Source organism: Nipponia nippon, unplaced genomic scaffold, assembly GCF_047370975.1.
Source record: "Nipponia nippon isolate SJK-2023a ecotype South Korea unplaced genomic scaffold, ASM4737097v1 scaffold_4, whole genome shotgun sequence".
NCBI lineage: Eukaryota > Metazoa > Chordata > Aves > Pelecaniformes > Threskiornithidae > Nipponia > Nipponia nippon.
Window position 1 is genome coordinate 122,624,586 of NW_028262358.1, and position 25,679 is coordinate 122,650,264.

General features: G+C 42.1%; 1 protein-coding gene across 30 annotated transcripts in view; it reads right to left on the minus strand.

Annotated features, from left to right (window-relative positions):
* Nucleotides 1-25,679, minus strand: part of PKHD1 (PKHD1 ciliary IPT domain containing fibrocystin/polyductin) — a 268,857-nt gene that overhangs the window by 164,919 nt on the left and 78,259 nt on the right. For all 30 annotated transcript variants that reach the window (XR_015708033.1, XR_015708034.1, XR_015708037.1 and 27 more), the window contains one exon: nt 14,311-14,461. Coding sequence is in view for 24 of the 30 variants with exons in the window: in XM_087773809.1 (XP_087629935.1) it covers nt 14,311-14,461 (151 nt within the window). In the remaining 6 variants the exon portion in view is untranslated. The remainder of the gene's footprint in view (nt 1-14,310; nt 14,462-25,679) is intronic.

The window sequence follows — 25,679 nt, forward strand, 5'->3', positions numbered from 1 at the left end:
ACTTCTCCCTATGGATTTATCAGCTCTTTACAGACCTTATTCATTCAGTTAATTTTTCAATTCTACCACAGGCTGCCTTTCTAGACTTGAGCAAGGCCATTCAGCCTGGGCAGACAACTAAGTCTCTCCAATTCCAGTGCAAGGGAGTTGTTTGGAAAATCCCAGTCTTAACCTACTCACTCTCTAAACATTAAATACGGATATTACCACTTAATTTGTATGTAACTTTTCAGATTACAAACTACTTGTGACAGGGAGAGGAGAAAACAGCTTTGGAACATAAGAACTGGCAACTTGTTTAGATCAGCGGTTGATTTAATCCTGCATGCTCTTCCAGCTGATGTTCAAAACCAGATGCTTCCAAATACAGTATAAGAAACTTGTCCCTGTTAGCTGGATGTGAGATGATCTCCTCATCCCACGAAAGCCTCATTTTAATCCCTAATTAGAGGTTAGCTTCACCCCAAAGCATCAGGTTTCATCTCCCTGCCAACGTTTTCCTTTTACCATCTATTAGTATAACTGGATAAGTTTTGTCAATAATATAGATCTGATCTTTCAAATCTTTCTAATATTAAGTCTGAATGACTTCTTGAAGCAATGAATTCTGTGGTCTAAGTACACAGTGCATGAAAAGGCATTTCCATCCCTTGGTTTTGACTCAGTCTCTGCAGTTCTGTCAAATGCCTGCTTTGTTCTTGCCTTGTGTGAGCTGCCAATCCCTGTCTGTCATCTCAGGATGGTTTTCTCTTTTATCTCCTTTCATATCTTCTGTCCCATGAAGGACACTGTCGCTATCTTTACAATGTATTTGGACAGAGTGAACTCTCAGACATCTAATCGTTCTGCATGTGGGATATGTCTTCTTAGGTCAAGCCACGCTTCCCAGGAGCTAGTAGGGGATACCTCAAAGCCTGGCAACCTCAGAGCTCCTTACAAAGGGTCTATCACCCTCCCAACATTTCCCTTTATGTGAAGTAGCTAATAACTGTGCCATCTCATACCATGGGCAGTGTTCTACCGGTGTCAGCAGCTTTTAATGGTGACCACTACACCTACCAAATATTTAGCTTTACTTCCCCACGAGATACTACCAGTCTTTAGCACAAAGGATAAGGAAGATCATACCTCTGCTTTAATTTCAGTATTGAGACAAAAAGGGGGGGAAGAAATTTTAACATAAAAATCAGATTAAAAACCATCTTGATCATTGCTTGCCTGTTGATCAGGTCCTGCTGCTCTCAGTGATAAGGGAGATGCATAGCACTTGTGTGCCTTTCCCACTCCATTGCATCCACTCCTGCTGAACACATTCTGCTTATCCTGATCTCATTTATTCTTGCATTGATGGGCTTTCATTGTTTCATTGATTTCTTAGTCTTATAACAAAGTCCTATAACTTAGTCTTAGTTCTAATTTCTTAGTCTTACAACAAAGCTAGTATTTGAATAAGGACTACACATTAAATATTTTCTTTGCAGATTTCAGTAGATTCCGGATAAGTTTTTACAGAATATGCTTAATAGACGAAAGAGATAAATCTCACATTTTCTTGCTTATAACCACTGGGAACCATGGGATCGCTCCCACAAACACCAGCTCCCCTATGTGTAAATTGTCTCTTTCCCTAGACATACTTTTCTATATACAAATGTATTTCTGTTAAGCTTCCTATATAGTGCTTTTACAAATTATACTAAATACACTGTAATAAAGAAGAACAAATTTCAGCTTGCTTCATGCAAAACAACAGAAGATATCTGACTGTTATTCATATAGTTATTATATTATTATACTGTTTTTATACATCTGAGACTTCTAGAAAAATGAAAAGTTCTTAATACAAAACGTGCTATGCTGAAATTGGGATAATACTTGAAATACTTGAATTCATTTGCAGACTGAAGGGACCATTAGATCATACTGCCTGGTGATCTGTGCGCACCATGCTATTGAAAAACTGGAGGAAGTCAAGTCATCTGTGTTTGACTGCTGCATACTCTCCAGGAAGGTGGACAATCAATTAAGTGACTTGGGGACATCACTCCACCATTTTCTATGATCATCTTTTCCAACAGCTAATCTCTTACTGTTCACAATTTCTGCTTTATTTCCAGTCTTAACTTGAGAAGGATGAGCTTGCAGACAGTGGTTCTCTTTGTACCTTCCTGCGTTGCACTGCAGAGAGGTGTAGAAAACAGCATTTTCTGTGAAAGTACTTACAGGCAAAATAAAATCTCAGCCCTCATTCAGACTGGTTGATAAAGTTTTTAAGACTCTCCCTGCAAGGAATCATCTCCAGTGCATGGAGCAGTGCATCCTTTCCCACAATCCAGTTCTCCTTCTGAAATTGGAAAGCCAGACCTCCTAATTCTTCTGCTCTTTTATTGTTCTTGATGCTGCCTATAGAGGCAAAAGTAGCTTATCCCCACACTCTGCCTCTTGCTTTCACAATAAAAAACTATACTACCTCCTTTTGCCTCTTCATTACACTGGGAAATCAGGTGGGCATCCTTGGGCCACGCTGACTTCTGATCTTTTTCATGATCATGGCTTTATCTGACAAAGTTGCTTATTGTGTAATCACAACTTTCATTCCCAGTTGCTCCCTGCCCAGCTTTCTTCTCTGCTGTGTAAGCCTGCATTTATTGTGAATGGCATTCACAAAATGTGATCAGTGAGGGTTCTCCATTTACTTTCAGATCATTGATGATGTGCAGTGGTATGCAAATAAGCATGAAAATGGTTCCCTACTAACAATTTACTTTCTGAGTTAGTATGTTTCATGTCTGCTAGTTGCCATGAGATCTTGGCAGGTCATCCTCAGGTAGTCATCACACTATCACATGTTTTACAGAATTAACTTTATCGAAAAAGCTTTTGATTTTTTTAAAAAATGAACTAAAGTTTTCTGTCTTTTCTTCCATAAAGTTTCTATCCTGCCATTCAGTATATTCCCATGGTTAGCAATTTATTCAATCATCTGTAACATTTAACTTCATCCAGTTTTCTGTTTTGACCTGTGGTTGATGTCAGACAAAGCAGCAAATATTTTTTCCTTTACCTGCCTGGATCCTGACACAAGACCAGAACTTCTACAACCCTCTGTAATTTCCCCAAGTACTCTGAAAGTAATATTTGTGGGCCACAGAATGCCTCTACCAGCAGTTTTAAAGCTCTTGAATGAGACTGGACCTGTTGATTTAGGAATGTGTATTCTTGAAAGATATTATTTAACATCTTCATTATTTTAACATTCTTTAGTAATAAATAGACCGCTGGTTCATCTTCCTCTTGTGATATAATTTGCCAACCAGTTCCTTCACATACTGAGAACAGAAATATTTATTAAATACATTTGCCTTATAGCAGCAGTGTTAATAATTTTATCATTGCAATCTAGTAATGGAACTGTAAATCACTGCAATTTATTTTATTCCTAACACAAAAAAAAGACACCTTCCCCAAGGTCTTTATTGACTTCCTATGCTCTGTTCCCACTGAAATATAGTAATTTCTGTTTCCACTTCTCTTCATACAATTTTTAATGAGTATTCTGCTTGCTGCCATGCTGTACCACTGAACCAGGAAGGCTAGTAGACAAAGTTGTCCTAACTTATGATTGCAAAATCATAGTTCTGCCTCAAACAACCTCCCCAAAAGTTTTCCCAAGTTTCAGCCACATTTTGTCCATCCAAAATTTTCAAGCTGTCTACAAAACAGATTAGAAATCTTAAATTCCTTGCACAAACCCTTCTATCCCCTCCCCATGGGATGGGGGAATGATGGGATGGGATTGATGGGGTGGGATTCCTGAGTTCTTTTCTTTTTGCAGCCATTCCAATGCACCTCAAGGCAGCCATGGGAAGAAGCCTGTTTCCCATAAAGGTCTGGGATTTGTCTCCTTCTGCCCTGGTCTGCTGTAAAACAGTAGCGCATGTTCATTCCTCCTTCCTTCATGAGCAGTGCTGTGACACAACAGAGCACATAATGGCGTCATGCTTTGCTACCAGTACTACAGATACCTGCCTCTCTGGGAAACTAGCAAGGATTGAGAAGAAGACATCTTGCATTTTACATGGAGTATCTCTTCCTGCAAAAACAGAAGCAGCTTGACCAGCAAGAGTTAATGCTTTTGGGATGGGTGTTAATACCAGTTCTGCATTGTCTCTTGTGCGTTTTTTTGCACAAGGTGACTTTGGCATGTCAGGAGTAGCTCACCATCATATAGCTCCTAAAAATCACTACCTCCTTACATATGGCCAGTCTTCTATGACCGGTCCTCTATCTCCCTTTTATTTTCTTTCTTCTTTTTAAAATCTCCTATTCCTCAGTAATAGGCTAACTACATGTCAGTTGTCCTGAATGATTTTTTCCCTCTGTTGATTCCAAGATTTTCCATATCTTTTGTGGATTTCTGGGTGTCTGATAAGCTTGGGTGCTGGTGACTGTTCTGCATTGGGTGCAAGTATGAGCAATAGTCCCAACATGTTTCAGTAGCATCAGGTGTGCAGGCACTAGCTGTGCCATGCCTGGCCTGCAGGTGTGACCCTTCCTGGGAGAAATCCTACAAAGCAGCAAGGTTTCCCCTCCCTGCATGAAGATTTGGATGTGTAGGGATAATAATAATTACACTTCATGGTGGGAGTTGTTGCCTGGTTCTTGGGTTTCTTTGTCCCTAGATACAATGGCAAACCAAGCACACTTGGCAATGGTGCGAAGATTTGTAAGATCAAGACCACCAGAAGGAGTTTGCTGTACGTGATGCTTTGGCTTTCCCTTAGAAGCAGCAGTCAGACCCAACATGTAATCATAGGAAACAGAGATATCAGCTACACTCACGGTCACACCGTTAATGCCGTTGTCCCCTGGCTATTTCCAAAGCTTCCGAGCTCCTCCCAGAATAAAGCCAAAAGGCACTCAGTCTTCAGGAAAAAAGAAAGTATAAAAAGAAAAGTTCAACTGCTGAAGATAAGAAAATAGCAGCATCCCAGAAAAGAAAAGGAAGCATTAGCAGGCATTCATTTAGCCATCTAGCAAGTCTAAGTGTAAAACAAATTCTAGCCAAACTTACAAATACTTATGTCAAAAAATTGCATATTGTGCCTCTAACCCTCAGCTCTCTGTATTTCTGTGCTTTTCATTGGGTCAGAATAAATATACAGCTGCTGCTTTACAAGATTGTCTTCCCCTTTTTTTAAAAGAAAATAAAAGTTATGCTTCCTTCTTTTATTGCACTTGACCTCTCCTCTGAAAGCAGAAAGCAAGAATATTGCTCAACTGAGCCTTTGGCTGTGACCCTCAAATTGTTTGTTATGGCTGCACAGGAAAGCAAAGTCCTACATATGACCTTGAGGGTGATTTTATAAAAATCAATCAACTACTGTTATGATGGCCTCCCCACCAAGCAAAATAAATACAATTAAACCCATAATCACTTCTGTATAGTAATGTGCAAGTTCAATAGATCTCTTTAGGTGGAGTGAGGGAGAGGGGGGAGAAATATGTTGAGGCTATTTGATACTTTGTGAGAACATCAGAAGCACCATTCTTCTCAATTAACCCAGCAATTAGCCTCCACCTCACTGCCTGGAAAAAGAAATCTTTCTTTATCTGTCTTTAGTGAAAAAAAAAAAAAAAAAAAAACAAAAAGGAAAAGAAAGAGAGAAAAACTAAACTGGAGGCAAGTCCCTCTGTCCCACAGGAGGGGAGAAACAGCCAATAAAAAAAAAGGGAATATTAATGAAAACAAACCTGATAATAAAGTGGGGGTTGTAATATGCTGTGTCTACAGCACCATCATGCTGTTGGCAGAACTGGTTTTGTGAAAAGAGATTTATCTTCTGAAGTCCTGGGGAAATAGTGGAGGGTGCACTCAAAAGGAAAGGAATTGGTAAGTTAATGTATTAACAGTTCATTTTGTCAGGCATCCTGGACTGGTTCATGCAATGCCATAGCCCAGGTATCCAGAACATTTACTATGGAAAGAGGTTGCAGCCCATCGGTGACGGTGGTAGCGCCTCTGGGATAACATATTTAAGAAGGGGAAAAAACTGCTGTGCAACAGCAGCTGGAAGGAAGGAGTGAGAATATGTGAGAGGAACAACCTTGCAGACAAGGTCAGTAAAGAAGGAGGGGGAGGAGGCGCTCAAGGCACCGGAGTAGAGATTCCCCTGCAGCCCATGGTGAAGATCATGGTGAGGCAGGCTGTCCCCCTACAGCCCATGGAAGTTAACAGTGGAGCAGAGATCCACCTACAGCCCTTGGAGGACCCCATGCCAGAGCAGCTGGATGCCTGAAGAAGGCTGGGACACCATGGGAAGCCCACGCTGGAGCAGGTTTGCTGGCAGGACTTGTGACCCCACAGGGGACCCAAGCTGGAGCAGTCTGCTCCTGAAGGACTGCACCCTGTGGAAGGGACCCACACTGGAGCAGTTCATGAAGAACTGCAGCCCGTGGGAAGGACTCATGTTGGAAAAGTTCGTGTAGGACTGTCTCCCGTGGGAGAGACCCCACACTGGAGCAGGGGCAGAGTGTGAGGAGGAAGGAGCGGCAGAGACAACGTGTGATGAACTGACCACAACCCCCATTCCCTGTCCCCCTGCGCTGCTCAGGGGGAGGAGGTAGAGAATTTGGGAGTAAAGTTAACGTCGGGAAGAAGGGGTGGGGAAAAGGTGTTTTAAGATTTGGGTTTTATTTCTCATTATCCTACTCTGATTTGATTGGTAATAAATTAAGTTAATTTCCCCAAGCCGAGTCTGTTTTGCCTGTGACAATAATTGCTGAGTGATCTCATGGACAGGACATGGACCTGTTGGAGCAGGTCCAAAGGAGGGCCACAAAAATGATCAGAGGGATGAAACACCTCTGCTATGAGGAAAGGCTGAAAGAGCTGGGGTTGTTCAGCCTGGAGAAGAGAAGGCTGCGGGGAGACCTTATTGCAGCCTTTCAGTACTTAAAGGGGGCCTACAAGAAAGATGAGGATAGTCTTTTGAGCAAGGCCTGCTGCAACAGGACAAGGGGTAATGGTTTTAAACTAAAGGAGGGTAGATTTAGACTGAACACAAGGACACAATTTTTCATTATGAGGGTGGTGAAACACTGGAATGGGTTGCCCAGAGAGGTGGGAGATGCCCCATCCTTGGAAACATTCAAGGCCAGGCTGGATGGGGCTCTGAGCAACCTGATCTGGTTGTAGATGTCCCTTCGAATTGCAGGGGGGTTGGACTAGATGATCTTTAAAGGCCCCTTCCATCCCAAAGCATTCTGTGATTCTATGATCTCCCTGTCCTTATCTTACCCATAAGCTTTTCATTATATTTTCTCTCCCCTTTCCAACTGAGGAGGGGAGTGACAGAGCGGCTTTGGTGGGCACCTGGTGTGCAGCCAGGGTCAACCCACCACATTGATATTTCTCATTTAGGTTGTGATTTAGAGCAACCCAGAGATTTTCTGAACTCAGAGGCAAGCAAAGTCCCCATTCCAAAATGCACCTTTTACATGGAAGGCTTTTTTATTATCATCTTTTGAGGCCACACTTCGCATTCACTGTCAATACAAGATATTTTTTTCTAATGAACAGCTCATTAGGGAGCTAGGATAAAGGTGACTATTGTCAGATTTCATTCTACTTCTTTATATAAAGTTGAATGAAGTGTTAAAGCAAGCAAACTACAAGAAAGGTGCTGGATAGTCTCAAGAGATTTTTTTTTTTTTTTATAATCAATAATAGGAAGTGTTAGGAAACTACCAACAGAATTGTCATATATCATTACTGTGTCGCGCCTCTCAACTAACAGAAAACCTCCTCTGCGTGGAAGAGGATTTGCAGATTGAAAGGTCATCTTCTCAACCGGACTACTCTCTCCCAGCACTGTGCAGGGAAGATCTGCTCTGGTTGTGCTGCGGGCACACCACAGCCATGTATAACTAATATTCCCACAGCCTTCAGCTTGCTCTTACCACTTCCTCTCCCTTGGTATTTCGCATGACAAAGCCACAGAATTGCCCATGAGACAGGCTTAAGCTAAGAAGTTATATTCCTGGCAAGCATCCCTGAGTGGCAAGCAGCAGGAGGCAACTGCTGGAGCTGGAATATCTTTACTGAAACAACTGATCCTGCACAACAAGGCTGCAGTGTGCTAGCAGCCCACTTATTGCTCATTTTCTGGCTCCAAGGGTGTGCCTGGTGAGGCCTCCAAGCAGGAAGGGAAAACAAAGATCCTCCTTTGTACGGGAAGAGGAATACAGAGTTTATGAGCCTTAAATAAGAACAATCGATTATTTCATGGACCTGTCTCCTGCACCCTGTTAACATGCTCACATGACTTTCGGATGAGCCATAAAAGTTGATTGCAGGCTGGACCACTGCTGAGCAAGATGCAAAGGACAAGAGAAGTTTGTTATATCAGCTCCATCCCAAAGGCTGCCTGAACCAAGAAACCAAAACTCATTCTCCACCTCCCTACGTATGTTCCTCCACATGCATAATATATAGGTACATGTCCCAAACTAGCTGTGAATTCAAATGCCTGTGTATTTCTACCAGGACATCACTAACATGCTAAAAAGTTAAGCCTGTATTCCAACATTTTATTGGATGGAGGCCTTATTCTGTCCCTGGGCAACGAACCAGCAGCTGCTTGAGTACTCTCAGACAGAAATTGTCTCCCAAACCCGACCAGCCTGTGTTTTCTGGCTTCCTGCGCTCACAGCCATCTGTTCAAGTAGCATGTGCTCCCTTGTAAGCTGGTTGGGCTCTTCCCTTAGAGCACAGGAGCCAGGCAAAGGCAATTCAGATCAGCAGCCCAGAAGATGCTGCCGCAGGTATATCTCCTTCTACTTCTTCAGCTCTTAGGTAACCTCCAAGACACTTAGCAACACCTTTTATGAATTTGCAAGAGGAAAGCTAACCTGGTGGGGAAGAGGTATGGACACTCCTAGATGGCTTTGACAGCATGTATCACGGCCCATCATCTAGGATCTAATGAAGGAAGCTTCCAGGTGAGCCTCATGAAGGCATCAGGGTAAGCATCACACATAGAGGTGTGATGAAAAAATAGGTCCCTGGGATATTATTTCAAGTCTACAGGTAATGGACACACCTAAAGTGCTTCACCCTCAGGAAGGGAAGGGAGCACTGGGGAAGGCACAGCAGCACTGTTTGGTAAGCAGGATTATGTTTCCGCTCACCTAGAGCCTGCCTGGGTGACCATTAGACCAGAGTGCTACTTGCTATGCCCCTCCACCCACAGTTTTCTCATTTCAAGCTGATTTCTGGCATTTGAAATTAAAGATATTGCAGATTGGATTTCTCTCCTGGTGTCTAGCACAGTGGGTTGGATCTTGGTCTTAGCGATAGCCTGTTCCTACAACAAAACTATCAATCATAATCCACAGTCTGTCAAGCCATCAGAGGAAGAGGGGATACTTCAAAACTTAAGAAACTGAAGTGCAATCCTGTTATACAGTACGCTTCCTCTGCAGTTCTGGGCTCATGATACAGACTTATGTCTTTAAAGGTATTTATTTGCCCTTAAAAACCTTAAGAAGACCTGGACCTCAGTTCCCAGCCTACACAGGTCTCAACAGCTGTGTTTTTGTACCACATAAAAGTGTGTGAGGACAGATCTACTAACAGTACGAAGCTGCTACAGTCATGAGGGCCTGATTAGTGTCCAGGACAGGTGGAGGTAGACTCAGCAGATCTTGCCATCCCATGGTTACAGGCAGCATCTTCTTCCCCAAAAAGGGGGAGCGAGCAGAGGAAGGGGATGGTGCTGCCTTGGGTTTCAGCCCGGTCTCTGCGGGACCTGCGTGCGGTTCCTTGGCCAGGATTAGCTTCCACTGATCTGCTCATCCTGCAATGCCCCAGAGGAGTCTCCAGAGCTGCCAAAGTTGAGGAAAATGTAATTGGCAAGCGAGAGCCCTGGGAGTCTAATGCACATGCTGTAAGCCCATCTGAAACAGGATGGGAAAGAGAAACCTGCAGCCCATACCCAAACATGAACCAGGGTTTACAGCTGGGGGAAGAATGGAAAAAACCCATCAGATTGCTACAGATTCGGGGCCTTAAAACGCTTCCTCCAGGAATGTCCAGCTCTGTGAGTTGCACTCTATTGAATAACACTGAATTCCTGTGAAAAAATATACTAACAAATTAAAGAACTGATGCCTTTCATTTTTTTCCATGAAAACGGCCAGGACTTTAAGGCTCTGAGACTGTAATTATTGCAGACTTGGTACACCTCACTGTAAGAACGTAGGAAAATATCACACAGCGACAGGGAGAAATAGGGCTGACTTTTCTTCCTTTTAAATCTCAATTAAAAAATACATTGGATGAAATTTCCCATTAGCTGGTACTATTTGTACATCCCATGTTCTTTCTTTAATTAAAAAACATGCTTATTGCAATACTGCCGGAATCGCTTTTACGGTATTTTAATTGTAATGTCTCTGCCTGATTAAAAAAAGAAAATATGAACTAGAAACTGCCTGCAAAAAGTATCACAATGCACATCCCAAATGGGTTGAGCAAAATGGCATAGAAAACACCGCAACACAAGCAGTTTCCAACCATGCCTACTGACAAGGGATTTTAAACTCGGTTTAAGGACTGGTTGATGTCATAGACAGGAAAACAGAGGGAAAAAGCTTTTTCCTTCTTTCAGCAAATTCAAACCCAGTCTTTATCAGCAGTGACTGAAGCACTAGATATTTGACAACTACTTACGCAAGGTATATCAGCTAATATTTGATGCTTTTTGCTAATAACATCCAAGCCTGGGAAAAAGTAAAGCAAAATAAATATTTGGATTTCTCTCCTCCCCAGATCTACTTGTAGGATCCATTCTAGCCACAGCCTGATCTGAGCGTGAATTACAAGATATCCAAAATATTGACGGATAAGTGTTGCATTTTGGACATGGGTTCAAAATCTGATAATAACTGACAATGTCATGAGTATCTCTGGGGCTTGTCTTTTTTTTCTTTTTCCTGGGATCTCATAGTTTGAAAAAAAACCAACCAAAACCCAAAAACTTATTAGCTGTGGTATTTTGGAAACTCGGTGCACGGTTTTTAGAGGCAGATGAAGTGGGTCAAACATTTTCAAAACCTCAACCTGGAGTCTGACCATGCAAGAGGAAACTGGCATGCTGGTTTCAGCAGGACTGCCAGGATGCAGCAATGCCTACAAGTGAGAGGATGAACTGTGACACGTAATGTTGAGGCTTTTCTAGAGTAGGGGCTAAAGCAATCTTCTCCCTTATGCCTGCAAGGATGGCCATCTCAAAGTTGCCATTGCAAAGGCAACTGGGGATCTTCAACCCCACCAGGGTATACTGGCAGTGTCACCCCAAAATTCATCCCCAAGGTACTTCTGAAAGACCAGGCATCTTTTTTTGGCCTCCAGACCTCCCTATAAATTCACTATAAACTCTATAAATTCAGACAAAGGCAACAGCACATGTCTGAGGTATCAACCCATCAAACACAAAGGAGTTACTCCAATGTAAGCTCTGCGCAAAGGAAATTTCCATCTGTCCTGGGTTATCATAAATACTTCCATACTTGTGATGTTGGGATTAGAAAAATAACTGCAATCTGCTGAATTTACAGAGTTATCAACAATCTGTCTATCTTGTATCTCTTCCCCAATCAGTATTGTCTGAGCAGTTTCACAGTCTGGGTATTAAACTTTCCACTGCCAATAACCACATGTCCATGCTCTGCTCATTGAAGGAGAAGCAGAAGCTGCTGAGCCCTCATGACAGTAAGCAGGACCCAGATGCCTAATTCTATTTTTCTATTGCTTTGGCCTGCAGATCTTATGTCCAGACAGTCTGGTCACTACCAGAACCACTATATGTATTTGGCTATATGTTAATACAGCCAAAGCAGGGTCACTTTAAGGCTGCACATGTAGCTGACATCCTTGTTACAACACTCTCTAAACAATTTCTGCAACATTGAAATCATCATAAGGAGACACCACAGAGGCAGTATTCAAAATCCTCACGGTGTCCTAAAAAAGGCGAATTTCAAGAAATGGGCCTGTAAACATGTGTTGGGTTTGCTGGATACAGCACCAGAAAATAGGCAATACAGTACCTTTACAGAGGAGTGGACTCAGTAGCATTACAGGGTTTTTTCATCCATAAAGTCTGTTATATTTTCAGCTTGTGAATGCACAGACAGCCTGATGCTGAGTCATGAAAGCCAAAGGGAGCAGAACTACAATTTAATCCCATTCTCCAGCTCCAACAAAGAAAAACTCTCCAGCTAGAATAGGAATGGGATATTTCAATCAAAGCACATAACTACACTCACCTACAGGTTACGGGTTTATTGTCATGCCCATCTCGCAGTTCAGTAAGCTTGGCAATTATTTGAAATGTTCACAGAATCATGTAGCTGCTATTCTAAGGGGATTACCTAACTGTGATTCATCTTAAGATGAGTATCTATAATACCCAAGATGAACAAGTCTTTGGTGGTGTGTGTTTGTGTCAATACAGGAGCCTAAACAACTCCCCTGTGCTGAACAACTTAAAGAGAGGCAAGGTTAAGAAAGATGAATCCAACCCAGTCTCAGATCAGAGTAGATCTCAGCATGTCTTGACTCCAAACCCAAGACTAAACAGCTACTAGGACCCGTGTAAGTGGGGGTGGATGCAACAAGGAAACTTCAGCAAAGGTGAAGCTCAGATAAACAATTACCATGTAGGTTTCTGCTTCTGAAATGTTTGGTCCCTATGTTTGGCATGTAACAATGCAGAAAATAATAACATCTAGAATATTTTAATGCTGCTTTCCTAACTGAATCTACATTATAAACCAAGCTTCTTGGAAAATGTGATAAAGGGGAGAAAGGATTTGAATGTCAGATGAGCCAAAGCCATAAAGATGCTGCTCCAGACTTCATTAAATTCAGTCAGACCTCCGAGTGCTTCATGAGTGCTGACTCATAGATCAAATGTGCCTTTGAGTAGACCCAGAGTTCAAAGGGTTTCTGCTGCAATATTGTGCCCCAATTCTTCATAAAGTCAGAGACTGAGCCCCAAAATCCTCATCCAGATTTACAGCCAAAAGTGTCAGAAATCTGGGGATCTGACCTATCTCCTCTACTATATTTCACAATCACGCTGCGGTTAAGAAGACTCTTGCATCACGCAGACTTAGGATTTTCATTGGCGAAAGAGGGAAGAAAACTGTACTAAAACATTTCACATTTTTTTAATCTCAAATTCTTACTTTCTTTTTTTTTCTTTTTAAACAAGAATGATGCCTGGTGTAGCAATTCTTGAAAATCTCTGAACCTAAAGTGAGCAAGTTCAACCCTTTTTGGAAATGTTCTCACAATAGGGATAAACTTGCAAAGTCTTTTCTTTATAGAATGATCATTCAAAGTTAAATTAAAATATAATTGTCAAATGCATGTTTTTCATCATCATCTCAATGAAAAACTTGTACTTTTAACATCCTTTTAACAAAAAATCATTTTTACCAGCAAAGAAGATCCAGGTTCTTAAACATATAAAAACTCCTCCTTCCACTTTTTGAGCTCCATTTCAGCAGAAGCTTACACATAGACTTAACTTTTGACCAAGCAATTTCACCAAAACAACTCATTCACTTAATACCAAGCATGTGCACAACAGTTTTCACAACCAGGGCCTAATTTCCAGGGAGGAATATTTCTGGCACTGAATTACAAGTAATTTTAATTCTTACTTTGAGACAGAGATACCTCCTGACACCTATGCTGAGTCTACCCCAGGGTACGTGAACCCTGCAAACCCAGTGTTTCCCCCCATAATTGTGCTCGGTTATTTACTCTCCACCAGCCGTGCTCTAGGATCTTGGATTATTTATTACATTTGGTAGCTGTGGCCTGTAATTCTGTAACATCATTAATTTTGTAAAGGCTTTTGCAACACACTTGCCTCAAAGATGCCAAACAAAACAGAGTTGATTATTGTTATCAGCACTGCCGTTATCACTGAATGCCACTCAGGATAACAGCGCTTTCAGTAGCTGGGGGAAAGAAAAAGAAAAAAAAAAACCTTCCTACTCGTATTGTCATTATGCCTCAAACAGCATAAACGATGTCTTCTGCATACATAATAATTAAATGCTTCCCCCGTCCCCCACTACCATCCTGTTGTATCTACCGAGAGCAGACTCAGCCTGCCTGACCAGGTGCCTCCTTCGATGTAGGAGCTGGGCAAGGGAAGGGGAGATCACGACCATGAAAAACTCCAGCCCTGGAGGAGCAAGAGCACTGAACCCCCCCCTTCTGCTGACCTTTGAGATGCAGCAGGTTGAGGTTGGTGGTGGTGGTCCCCAGCAGCAGGGTCCGACCTTCTTCTATCGTGACGTTATCGCCACCTCGCGGCTGGTGGCCAGCAGGCCAGCTAGAGTCCTCGTCCCATCGGCCACAAAACTGGAGGGCAAGCTGGAAAGAAAAAGACCCATAGAGGTTCAAAACTCACCCCTTCCCACCCTTCAGGAAGCCAGCTTGCTGAGAGCGCGGCGTAGGAGATGCCAACACCATGCTGGCTACTTTCTCCGTGGGACTCCACGTAGAGCAAAAGGATGGAGGGACGTTCAGGTTGGAGAGGTTCTTGGCTTTTGGAAATGCCTGTCGCAATGTGAGGATTGCCTCTTGTCTCATTCTGCTCTGGGTAACAAGGGGCTTGCTGCAGGTCTGGCTGCAGAATGTCCGCAGGTTTCCCGGTGTGTGTCTCTCTCTGCCTCCCGAAAAGCAGAACTGCACGTTAATTCCTGGCAATGTCATAAAAATAGCCTGAAGAGTTTAGAATTAAAACATCCAGCTAGATGGGCAATAGTTTACTTTACAGGATTTTTCAAAGGCTCTCCTGCCACTCATCCACATTTAGAGAGATATTCTTCCTTTCAAATACCTTTTTAGCTCTTGGCTTATCCAGTATTATTATCACCTCTCCTTTCATGGCTTGCACATCAGTTCCAAATAAAACACCGATTAACTTGAAAACAGCAAATAGACTGACTCATGTCGAGCAATGGCAAAATTATGTCTGCCTGTTTCAAGTCATGGTTTCTCCTTACCTCTAAACTTTAAGCATGCACTTTGCAGTGAAGGTTTGACTGATTTCTTGAGGAATGTGTGCAGATTTTTGCACGGACATGTGTGCACAAGTGTGGAGATAGGCATTCGTAACATATTCTTTGGATTCACACGTGAACTAACAAAACCAGCCTCAACTCATCTGAAGAGGAGGGGGAAACCAGACATGGAAATATTTGTGGTCCTCACTGGGTTGTGCTAATCTGAAACAGCAGTGGAAAGAATAACCTCAATACAACAGCAAAATACAGCCACTCCATTTTCAGTCAGAGCACATCATGTGCATTAAAGCTTTTGCTCCGGAGCTGTGGTTTAGGTGGATCAATACTGGTGGTGTTATGATAGTTATTCTTTCGAGTGTGCTATTGTCAATTTTAGCTTTATGTGCCTCATGTTTTATACAACATTTCTCATAGCACCTAGAGCAGTCAGATAACTATTATATAGGGACTACTGTCCTAATTATTTGCACCAGGGAATGGGTGTTGGTTCCCAGGCTAAATGATACGACTGGTTTATGTCCATCCTGTCTGTAGGGTATGGATTCTGGTATTTTCTATTCCCTGTCCCATGTTATGATTGTCATACAAAGGGAATTACTTGCTTCAATTTAGAGTGAAGCCTGGGACTGAATTAACACACATACAATGAAAATATCTGGAGAACTAAGTCCCCAGCATCAGAGGAGTGAACCACTTCATCATTACAGAAGTACAGATAAGTTGTCTGTGCACAATTGTTACAAAGAGTACAATTTCTCCATGGTTGCTAAGTCTAATAAGGCAAGTTTCATCTTCATTACTTGCAAACATATATTTATATATTTCAGAGATTTAGGACAAATTCCAGCTGAAAGGACAGATATCTTTACCCACTGTCTTTCCAGAGAGGCTGTGAATTACTCTTCACTGACAGTGCTTTGAACAAGATTATACACAATATGCAAGGGCATAGAATAGATCCACAGAAAAAGGAGCTAATTAAACTTGGTTTTATATCAGAGCAGGGGACAGAAGAGGGTACAGTTCATGGAAAGGCACACATTTCCCAGTTGTACTGCTTATTAAGCCAAATGTAGCACAAAATTGCAAATTCCATAAATTCCTGTCTGGCACAACCTAAACCAATACTGCTAGCAAAACACTGTGCGATACAGCTGTGAAATGGTGGGATCCACCAGAATGTTTTGCTGAGAAGGTTTGTTAAATGGCTTGAAGTCACTCTGACATCACTCTAACCCTCTGAAGTCACTTAGAAGCCTCCAATTAACTCTAATGGGAAAGCAAGGGCATAAGAAATATACCAGGTTGTTCTTCTTGCTAGCACCAAAAACTTAGTAAACTGTTGGTAGAAGTCTCACAAGAGCTAAAAACAATAAACTCCTCTTCTGAATGTGACTTTTTTTTTTTTTTAGATGGTTCTCCTTTCTAACTAGAAAACACCCTAGTTCTTCATATAAGATTCTCTTTATATAACATCAGTGTTTAAGTTATTCATGCTAGGTTTCTGCTGTGACCTCTTAGAAGACTCCATACCCATTCAGTTCTGCCAATACCCTCTGGCACAAAAGCTAGTAGTTCATACATGCCAGTGATCTCAAGGCACAAGAAATGGTTGAAACCATCTGGGAAACTATGAACTATCAAGCATCTTAAGAATGTAACTCAGAAAACATACAAATACGCTAAAATCAAGAGCTCTGTTACTTAGATGATACATGTGTCCACAGTAAGAGGCAGTCCCTACACCACCAACCTAAACAAAGACAGATTTTATTGCTCAAAAGAAGGTTTCCTAGCCAAGAATGATTACACAGAGGCAGAAAATATTTGGCCAAGGTCATAAAGATCTCTGTCATTTCACCCAATCTGTAACTAAAGGTTTCCAGTGAGAAGATGCCTGGCTTTTAGTCTGCTGCCATGTGCACTACCTGCATGTGCACCTTTCAAGTGATTTCTGATTTGTTTTCTTTTTTTCTTTTTAATAAAAGCAAACTGATGAACATCAACTAATAACACAGGACCAAGAGATATTTATAATCACTTGCACTATCTTTGCATTATCATGGAGAAAATAGATCTAAAGAATCTGTCTGAAGAGAGAAAAGGAGTTTTGCTCAAGGAAAGTACTTTAAATTACCACAGCGTAGAAGAATGTATAGGGGTTTTAGAGGGAAAGCAGCTCTGTAGTAATTGAGTAAAGACATTGAACTGATGGAAGGAAATTACATAGTAGAAGATTTTGTTTGGTGATCCTTCTCTTGCAGTCCTACACCCTTCCCTAAGCTGAAAGAGCACCTCCATAAGATCTTTGAAAGAAGAAGGTGTGGTCTAGTGCAAGGCTAGTGAAATGGCCAACTGTCCTGAATCACAAGTACAGTTTGCCTGGACCTTGTGAATCCCACATGATTACCCTGTCCCTGTTTTCTGGGAGGAAAGCACAGTGTAATTTCCAACTGTAATGGACTTGTTAAGTCCTTTGCTGAATGGTGGTGGTTATGTCCAGTTCCTGTTAAGCACCCCACAGTACAATAACACAAACTAATACACATATAAACTAATTGCACATCCCCTGTCAAGCAGGTTGGGTGAGAGACTCACAACTCTAGAAATTCATGCTAATTTCCCTCCATGTGATCTTGGGGAACCTCCTTGGTTATCATGACTGTCTTGTCTAGCTGCCCTGTTATCAATACAGGACAGGCTGTAACCCACACTGACCCTACAAACACCAACCACCACTGCCTCTGCATGCCAAGGGTGGCATGGGCGACTTTGCTGCCCTGCAGGCTGAGCATGGTCGCACAACTGCTGGGGCGAACTGACTCACCTGAGACTCCAAAGAAAAAACAGTGAGACAGCCACCTTATTTCTTGAAGGGCAGGATGGCCATGTCCTAAACATCTTCATTATGCAGAGACCCCATCTCCTTTCCTTCTGCCTGCAGCTAAGCAGAATAAGAACATCCACCTCACTGGTTTTTCATAGAAGGAAAACTCTTTCCTTTTCCTTTTTTTCCCCTGCTTGGCACCAAGCATTTGACCTATGGTGTTTAATTTAAACACTTCTCAGTAAGACTGAAAAGCAGCAGCAGCTACAAGCAGCAGGGTCATGGCTGAGCGCCCATCCCATGCGTGCTTGTCGAATGAACCCAGAGGAATGTGCAGAGCCAGGGAAAGCTGCTCATCAGCAGTTAGTGGTGGGCATTTTCCTCCTGTGCTTTTTCCAGCTTCAGCACGGGACACAACAAATGGCAGGGAGCTTGAAAGTTAGGATGGGGGAAAGAAGACTTGGCATAAAATGAGCCCTGAATGATGAAGCTGGAGCTGGCTGGCTGCAGCAGCAAGGTGGTAGCTTCACAGTGGCTCCAGAACATGCCAGATAGCTGGAAAGATGATTTGGAGGAAACAGGACATATGAGACCATAACATCTCTGCATCTGTGTTGCTGTCAGTGATTACACTTGAGCATGGCAAACTTCAACTAGGTTTAACAGAAGGAGTGAGACCACAAAGAGCTGTATTCCTGCAAGGTTCAGGAAAATCAGTAGCTAGATTGAGGCAAGAGACTCTTCTGTTTTTTTCACCAAGGACACAAGTATAACGTGAACACTTAGAATGGACACCCAAACTTTTGCAGGATGTGACCTCACATCAGACATCCATAGGAAACCCACCCTGGCAACATTTCAAGTTTTGGATCCAATACAGCAGATGCCACTACCTCAGTAGGGATCCAAGCCTGCAGAATATGGGCAGAAACCTCAGGAGGGCGGGAAATCACAAGCACATGGGAATCACTAAGGAGCCAGTTGTTCTTCCTGGGGTACCAAAGAGCACGATGACGAGGGAGGGGACCTGACATGAAAATTCAATGAGCAGAGTCCTGCAATCTCTTCCCATCTCTGACACCCACTTGGTGTGTGTCACGCGCAAGTCATTTCAAGCCCACACCTTATTACCAAGCCCATAGCTTGTGTATGACACTGGTTAATTTTGGGGTGTACCAACTACCTCCCCATTAGCGTTCCAAAACCATGAATGAATTATGTAAAGATAAAATAATATTTTAATAGCCTACAATAAAAGATGCACAAGCTCCTTGTAATTCAGCACATTATCCCCTTCCTCCCTGCTGCACCTTCTTTTTCCATTTTCAGGCAGATTTCTTTCCATTTTATGTTTTAAGCTACTGCTGTTGTCAGCCAGCCTGGGGTTGCCTTTATGTCAGCCTTTGGGGACACGATCTCTCAGTACCAGTTTCTCAGCTTGTGCCTGTGACTACCAGGGCTCAGAAACAGCAGCAGCAACTGTAACAAATGAATAAATAAGAGTGATATACTTGCATTCCCACACAGGCTGGCAAACAAGTCACAAAGGGAAGGGATTGTAAGTGACCACTCCTTCAACGTTTCATCTAAATTTTTGTAAATAACGATCATTCTGCCAACACAGCACATGTTTATCCGGTGACTTTTAACTCCCTCTTCCCCAAAATGGAAGGTAGTCTTTGCGTTTAAAAGAGTTGAGAAACTCCTCTTTAGACACAGTCTAGATCATTTGATCTCACTTTGTGGTAACTTTACAGTTTGGTTAGGTGGGTTTTTTTTTTTTAGAGTACAGGTGTGAAAAAAAGGACTGCAACAATCGTTATAGACACAAAGACAAGAACCCTCATCCTCTGATCAGAAAAAGACAGAAATTTTAAAACCAAACCAAGAACCAGTGGTGTAGTTAAACACAGACTCTGCTTGCTGCTGTGCTCAACACTCTCTCTTCTTCTGGGCTGTGGGTTTCAGCTGAGGGTTATCTGCAACATGGCCATGGAGAGAAATCTGAAGTCAGAAGGGTTTTCCCACCAACTCCACCACTGGTAGCCAACTTTATCCTTTTCCCCAGACACATCCACCAAGGCACAGAGCACGATACTGCACCTGCGCAACAGCAACCTGCTTGCACGTGCAAGAAACTCACTCGGTTGCTTTCTATGGTCTCCAGCAGGAAGAAGGTGCATCTCTCCTGGCGTGGACAGCCACAAACAAGCAAAGCTTTCAAACGCTGAAGACACAGCAGAGATTGACACCCACAAGGTAGCCTTTTCCTTGGTGCTGACAGATTGCCATTTAACCAGCAAGTACAGAGAGCAAGTGTTCCTGTCCTCAGTCACCACGGAGAGACAAGGTTAACATTTTAAGTGATGGAGTACAGCGTATATTTCCCCATGCCGTAGACCCAGGACTCCACACCACATTTGAAAACACTTTAATTTCAGTGATGGATACAGGGAGCTCACTTTCCAGGCTGTGAACTCTTGACAGCTCCTCAGTTTAATACATCAGGAAAAGATTTACACCTCCACCCAACCCTCATCTACCTGAAGGAAAGAAAAACATATATTTGGAGGAGACAAAAGAGGAGGGGAGGTATTTTATTACACTAGATGTCTTTTACAAGGGAAGTATTTTCAGCCATCTGCTCTAATTATTCCTCCTGTATTGGCCACCATGTTCATGCAACAATAGAAATAATTATCTCCTCAAGGGCAAAAAAAAAAAAAAATTACAGAAACAAACAAAAGTTGATTATTTTTAGCTCCTAGGGAAAAAAGAAACAACAAGCTACTTCTTAATGAAGGAGCAATTAAGAAGGTGGGTAGAACATCTATAATTAAAACAGACAAATTGGTGCAGGCTCCTCCCTCCTACACATACTTGAAAGGGATACAAATGCATGTTATTTGCTACAGTCACTGGAGTTAGAATGCAGAATGCTGCCCTGTGCCCAAAGAAGCTGAACCCCTCTCTTGGCATCATTCCCCACCTCTCCTGCTTGTAGGGCCTCTAACCCTTTGCCAAATTAACTGAAAAATGCTCACCACAACGGTAAAGTTATAGAATTTCAATTGGCATGGCTAGGTCTTCCTCTGTATAACCAGCATCCTTGAGACAAGCATGATAGGACGCTCTTTCATCCTGCTGTGATAAGAACAGTCTCCTGCATGCACTTCATCACTCAGTGTAAAAAATGTCCTTTTTTCTATATAAACCAAAACAAAAAGAGGACTTTTGCAATTATCTTTTCATTCCTGGCAGTGTATAAATATTTTGCTAACAGAGAGAATGAAGACATATATACAGCTTCATGGGAAAGGTGGAATAGGGTCGTCCCAAAGAGGACAGCAAATACCTTACATTGTGCAAAAAAAGTATAAGCAGCAAGAAAAAATATTCTCTCTACCAACAGCACAGTGCAACACCTTATTTTGTAGACAAATATACGGATTTGACTTCCACACAGAAATTAGTAGAATTTAGTTGGCTGTGCTATGAAACCAAAGAATGGCCAAACTGAAGCTGGTCAAGGCTATTAATGAATGCAGAAGTTCCCAAGGCTTCTCCAAGCAGTCTCAGTACAGAGGGTACCTTCTACTGCTTATTACAGGAGCACAGCAAACAAACACCAACTGGCAGGGAAAAGCTGCAAACCAGCATGCTGTGAACCATTCTGGACTCTAGGCAATTTTCCTCCCATTCCAAAAAGGCCAATTTTCACTACAGAAAAGCAAACAAGACAGAGATTAAGAGTTACCAGTTTTTTCAGGGTTTCTCTTGCCCATGCAGCAATTTCAGAGAAGCTGCCTTCAAACAGTAAAGTAACCTGTATTGAGTTTTTTTGGAAATCAGAGTGCCAAAGCAATCTAGTGGATCTTAAAATGTGATCAGCAACTCCTTAAAGGACTTTCATTCACATGCACTTCATTACAGTACTCCAACTTTGCCATTAATTGAGGGATTTCCAAGGAGCTTTCTAAGCTGGATGTGAGGGAGTAGCAAGTAACAAAAGGAGAACCTCTGGAGAAGTTTGCAATGGACAGTTTACTTCCATCCCCTTAGTAAAAACACCACATTCACCTCTATCATTTCTATTTAATCTGGTTCCATTTGGAAAGTCCTTTGAAAGAAGAACATGGCAAAATGGGGAGCATATTTCCACTTCTCTAATTTCTCCTAATCTTCTCTCTAAGAAAAGACAACCTCTTGGCTCCTGGGAGTTCATCAGCTTCAGACCTTGAGAAATTTCTCACCTAGTTCAAATCCATGTGATGATGATCCTGAAAGTAACATGCTCTGACCACTGAGGTCCTCCTTCTCTGAGTGCCAGCATTAACACTGTCCCTGATGACAGTTCAGCAATGAGTAATAGCATGGTAGTTTTTAGATGTTGGTACAAACTGCCCTGGCAAAACAGTGAAGAATTCTACTAATGATCCAGAGGCATGAAAGGAAGTTCCCCTCATATTCATGTCATGTCAGAGACCACCGATGGTTAACCCAGCTGAGCAGACACTGGTAACCAAACTGGGCAACAAAGGTAGATAGATAATGGGACCGTCTTCTTCCAGCTTCTGAAATAAATGATACAAAAAAATGACAGGAATGGGTGTGCTCGAGTCACAAATCACTAAGGAAGCAGCCTTACATACATTAAAAAACAGAAGAAAGGAAAGATATCTAGAGAATTATACAATGGGAAAAAATGAATCATTTATGCCAAAAGACAATATTATCACAACAAAAAAAAAAAACTGGAAGTACAGTAGCTGTGAATAAACTAAGACTGGAAATTAGCAGAATGCTTGTGACTATCCATGCACTGAGAGTCTGTAAGAGGTTTCCAGAGGGAGATGGAGACCAAACTGGTTTTTCCCTTATGAATTGGCATGCTTGGCATGATTGCCAAAAACAGGCCTGGAATATAACCCAACAAACCCTTTCCAAGGCCATAAGATTATATTTTCCTGGCTATCTGCATCATCTGTTGCTCTGTAGCTTCTCTTTACCCTTTACTCAGGCTATAAAATATAGGTGGTATTATACTACCTAAGAGAGCCACATAGCAGTTCCTTCATTAACAACTCCCATAAGCATTGATACAGCAAGGATCAGGGCTGGGCATGTGGCTGGACGTGAGGTGCACTATCCAATACCTTTATTTCTAATTGAGACTGCTTGTATCCTGAATTAAAAGAAAGAATTAGTTTTCCTTCCTTTTTTTTTTTTTTTCCTTATTTTTTTTTAATTTTAGCTGTCCTGCAGGAATCTTTCTGACTTCTGCTGAGTTGCACAAGCATAAGAAGGGAAGAATCTGTCTGGGCATGTTCTCTATGGGACTGATGAATGACCCTAGTCTCTCTCCAACTATTACAGGATAAATCTGTTTACACACAAAAAATTGACCTGGGCTGGTGAGGTGGGACTAGAACCAGGAAACTGGCACGTCCCAGAGGTAAAAATGCATTTGCAGCCAACAGCATTAGTAAGTCAAGACCATAAACAAGCCACACTGTCATTAATTACTCAGACAGGGGCAGCCGCAAAAGCAGTGAGAAGACCCAAAAGCCAACTGTAAATAGTTCATCTAGCTGATTAGTTCAGAAAAAAAATGAGTAGGCAGTTTCGGAGGTCAGAGCCCATGGCACAAGTCAGTCTCAGGCCAATTTGCAACTGGACAATGGCATGAGAAACAGCTTAATTCCTGTTTAAAAAAAAAAAAAAAAAAAATCCCAAACAAGTAAACCAGCGAAACCACTCAAAAAACAACTACCAAAAAAAGACTTTTCCAGCAGGGGAGTAATCACTGCAATTTCCAAGCACAGAAGGTAAGGCTCTTTGCACCAGAGGTATTTAATTAAGGACATGGAGTATTAGTTAGATCTAATGGTGCTTTCATAGGGAGGGCACTGAAAAGACATTGCTGTTGTCAGGGGCTGCATGTCCCAGATATAGCACGAGTCAACTTCCTATACACAGACAACAAAACTCACCCAAATACAACGTAAAATAGCAAGTAACAGGGGGATATGAGCAGTATTAAGCCACTCCATAATTAAACAAACCATGAGACCCATGGGAAGGTCCAGGTCTATTTACCACACTCATGTGAGTCCTGAAGTGTTGTTCTTGGGTTTCTCAGGGTCTTTTGAGGGCTATGGTGGAAAGCCAAGTGAGAATCAGAAATCTCAAGTTCAAATATTGAGGAGAACACTCTGGACACAGAGGAAATGTCTTGGAGTGCATGAAGAGCCCTGTGTCACAAAATGCAATTTTTCTCTACAGTGACTCATTGCTAATTCACAAGAACCTTCCTAATGTTCATTTATGGCCTGGTATTCACAGACAGTTTATTTCAATGGAAGCTATCCCAGTGCAGTATTTTAATCTCAAGCCTAACTTGCATGAAAATCCTGTGTGGGTAAACACATTGGGGAAGTCAGTGCAATCTTCTAGTTTAGATATAACATGACTGGTTTTGCCTTTCCAGAGCACGGTTAAAGGGCACACGTAATTTACACATCTCTCTAAACAAGTGTTTTTTCAAAGGATGAAGGCTTCTGAGACAAATTAAAAATGGCAATTTAATGGTAATGAGAAAATTGCAACATTGAGTTGTTTACACAAGTGGAATAACCAAGCCTGGTGACTGTGTTGGACTCTGCAGTATGCACTGTGCAAATATTGTCTCACAATTGAATGATCTTGACTGACTTTAACTAATCGGAAAGCAAATATTGCAAATACAAAGATTAGCTTAACAATTTTCCAACCACCTGCAGGAAAAAAAAACAAATTACGTGCCTGCGTGTCAGCAAGAAGGATTTCTGAATGAACACTACAGTAAATGGGGTGGGAGGAATGAAGCTGGTCCACCCCAACAATGTCAGTGGAGATCTGATGATGATGGGGTTTTTGGATCAGGCAAGAGAAAAAAACCTTTGTGACAGTCCCAAATCAGCTGCGAGGGTGGGCTGGAAGTCAGAGCACTGGTGTGGGATCCATCCTCTGACTTTCCCACAGCTCCTATGGGGACATAGGGAATACAAGGGGTTTGCAGTGATTTACCAGGCAAAAGACTAAAAAGTGTTTTGAAAAGGGAAAGTGCTGCATGTAGGCTACAACTTGGTATATCCTATACATAAAATAAAGCATACAGACAGCAAAACCACACAATCCAAGGACAAACACTGACACTGCCATATATGCATCCACATCACCTCAGCCAAAGTGGCAGGGCCATTTAGGTGATTGTAACTGGCCACGTTTCTTCTATTCTTCCACTACAAATTTTTTTCACTATTTCATTAAGAGGTTCAGGTATATCTTGAACAATACTTCATTATCGTCATAGTATTTCTCCACTGAAACATCTGTTACCACTGAGAACATTTTAAGCAACACCCAACTGAAAGGCAAGAGGCTTTGTAAGTGCTACTGTAATCTTATCACCTATATATCCTCTCTCAAACAAATCGGATGATACTTGCCCAGCCATAGCTCCTTCCATCCACAGACCCACAGAACATGATGGAAGGAGCAGCCTGCTAGGAAAACTATAGGTTGCCATCCTTGTTTTGTTGAAGGGAAAACTGATGTGCTTGCTGGTACCTTGTGTAGCAGGAGGGCATTGTTTCATTATCCCACAAGGAAAATTGACGGCTGACTGCACCAGGTTTGGTTTCTGCTGAATCAATGCGGCAGCTTCATCAAAATATTTTACCTGATCATTTTC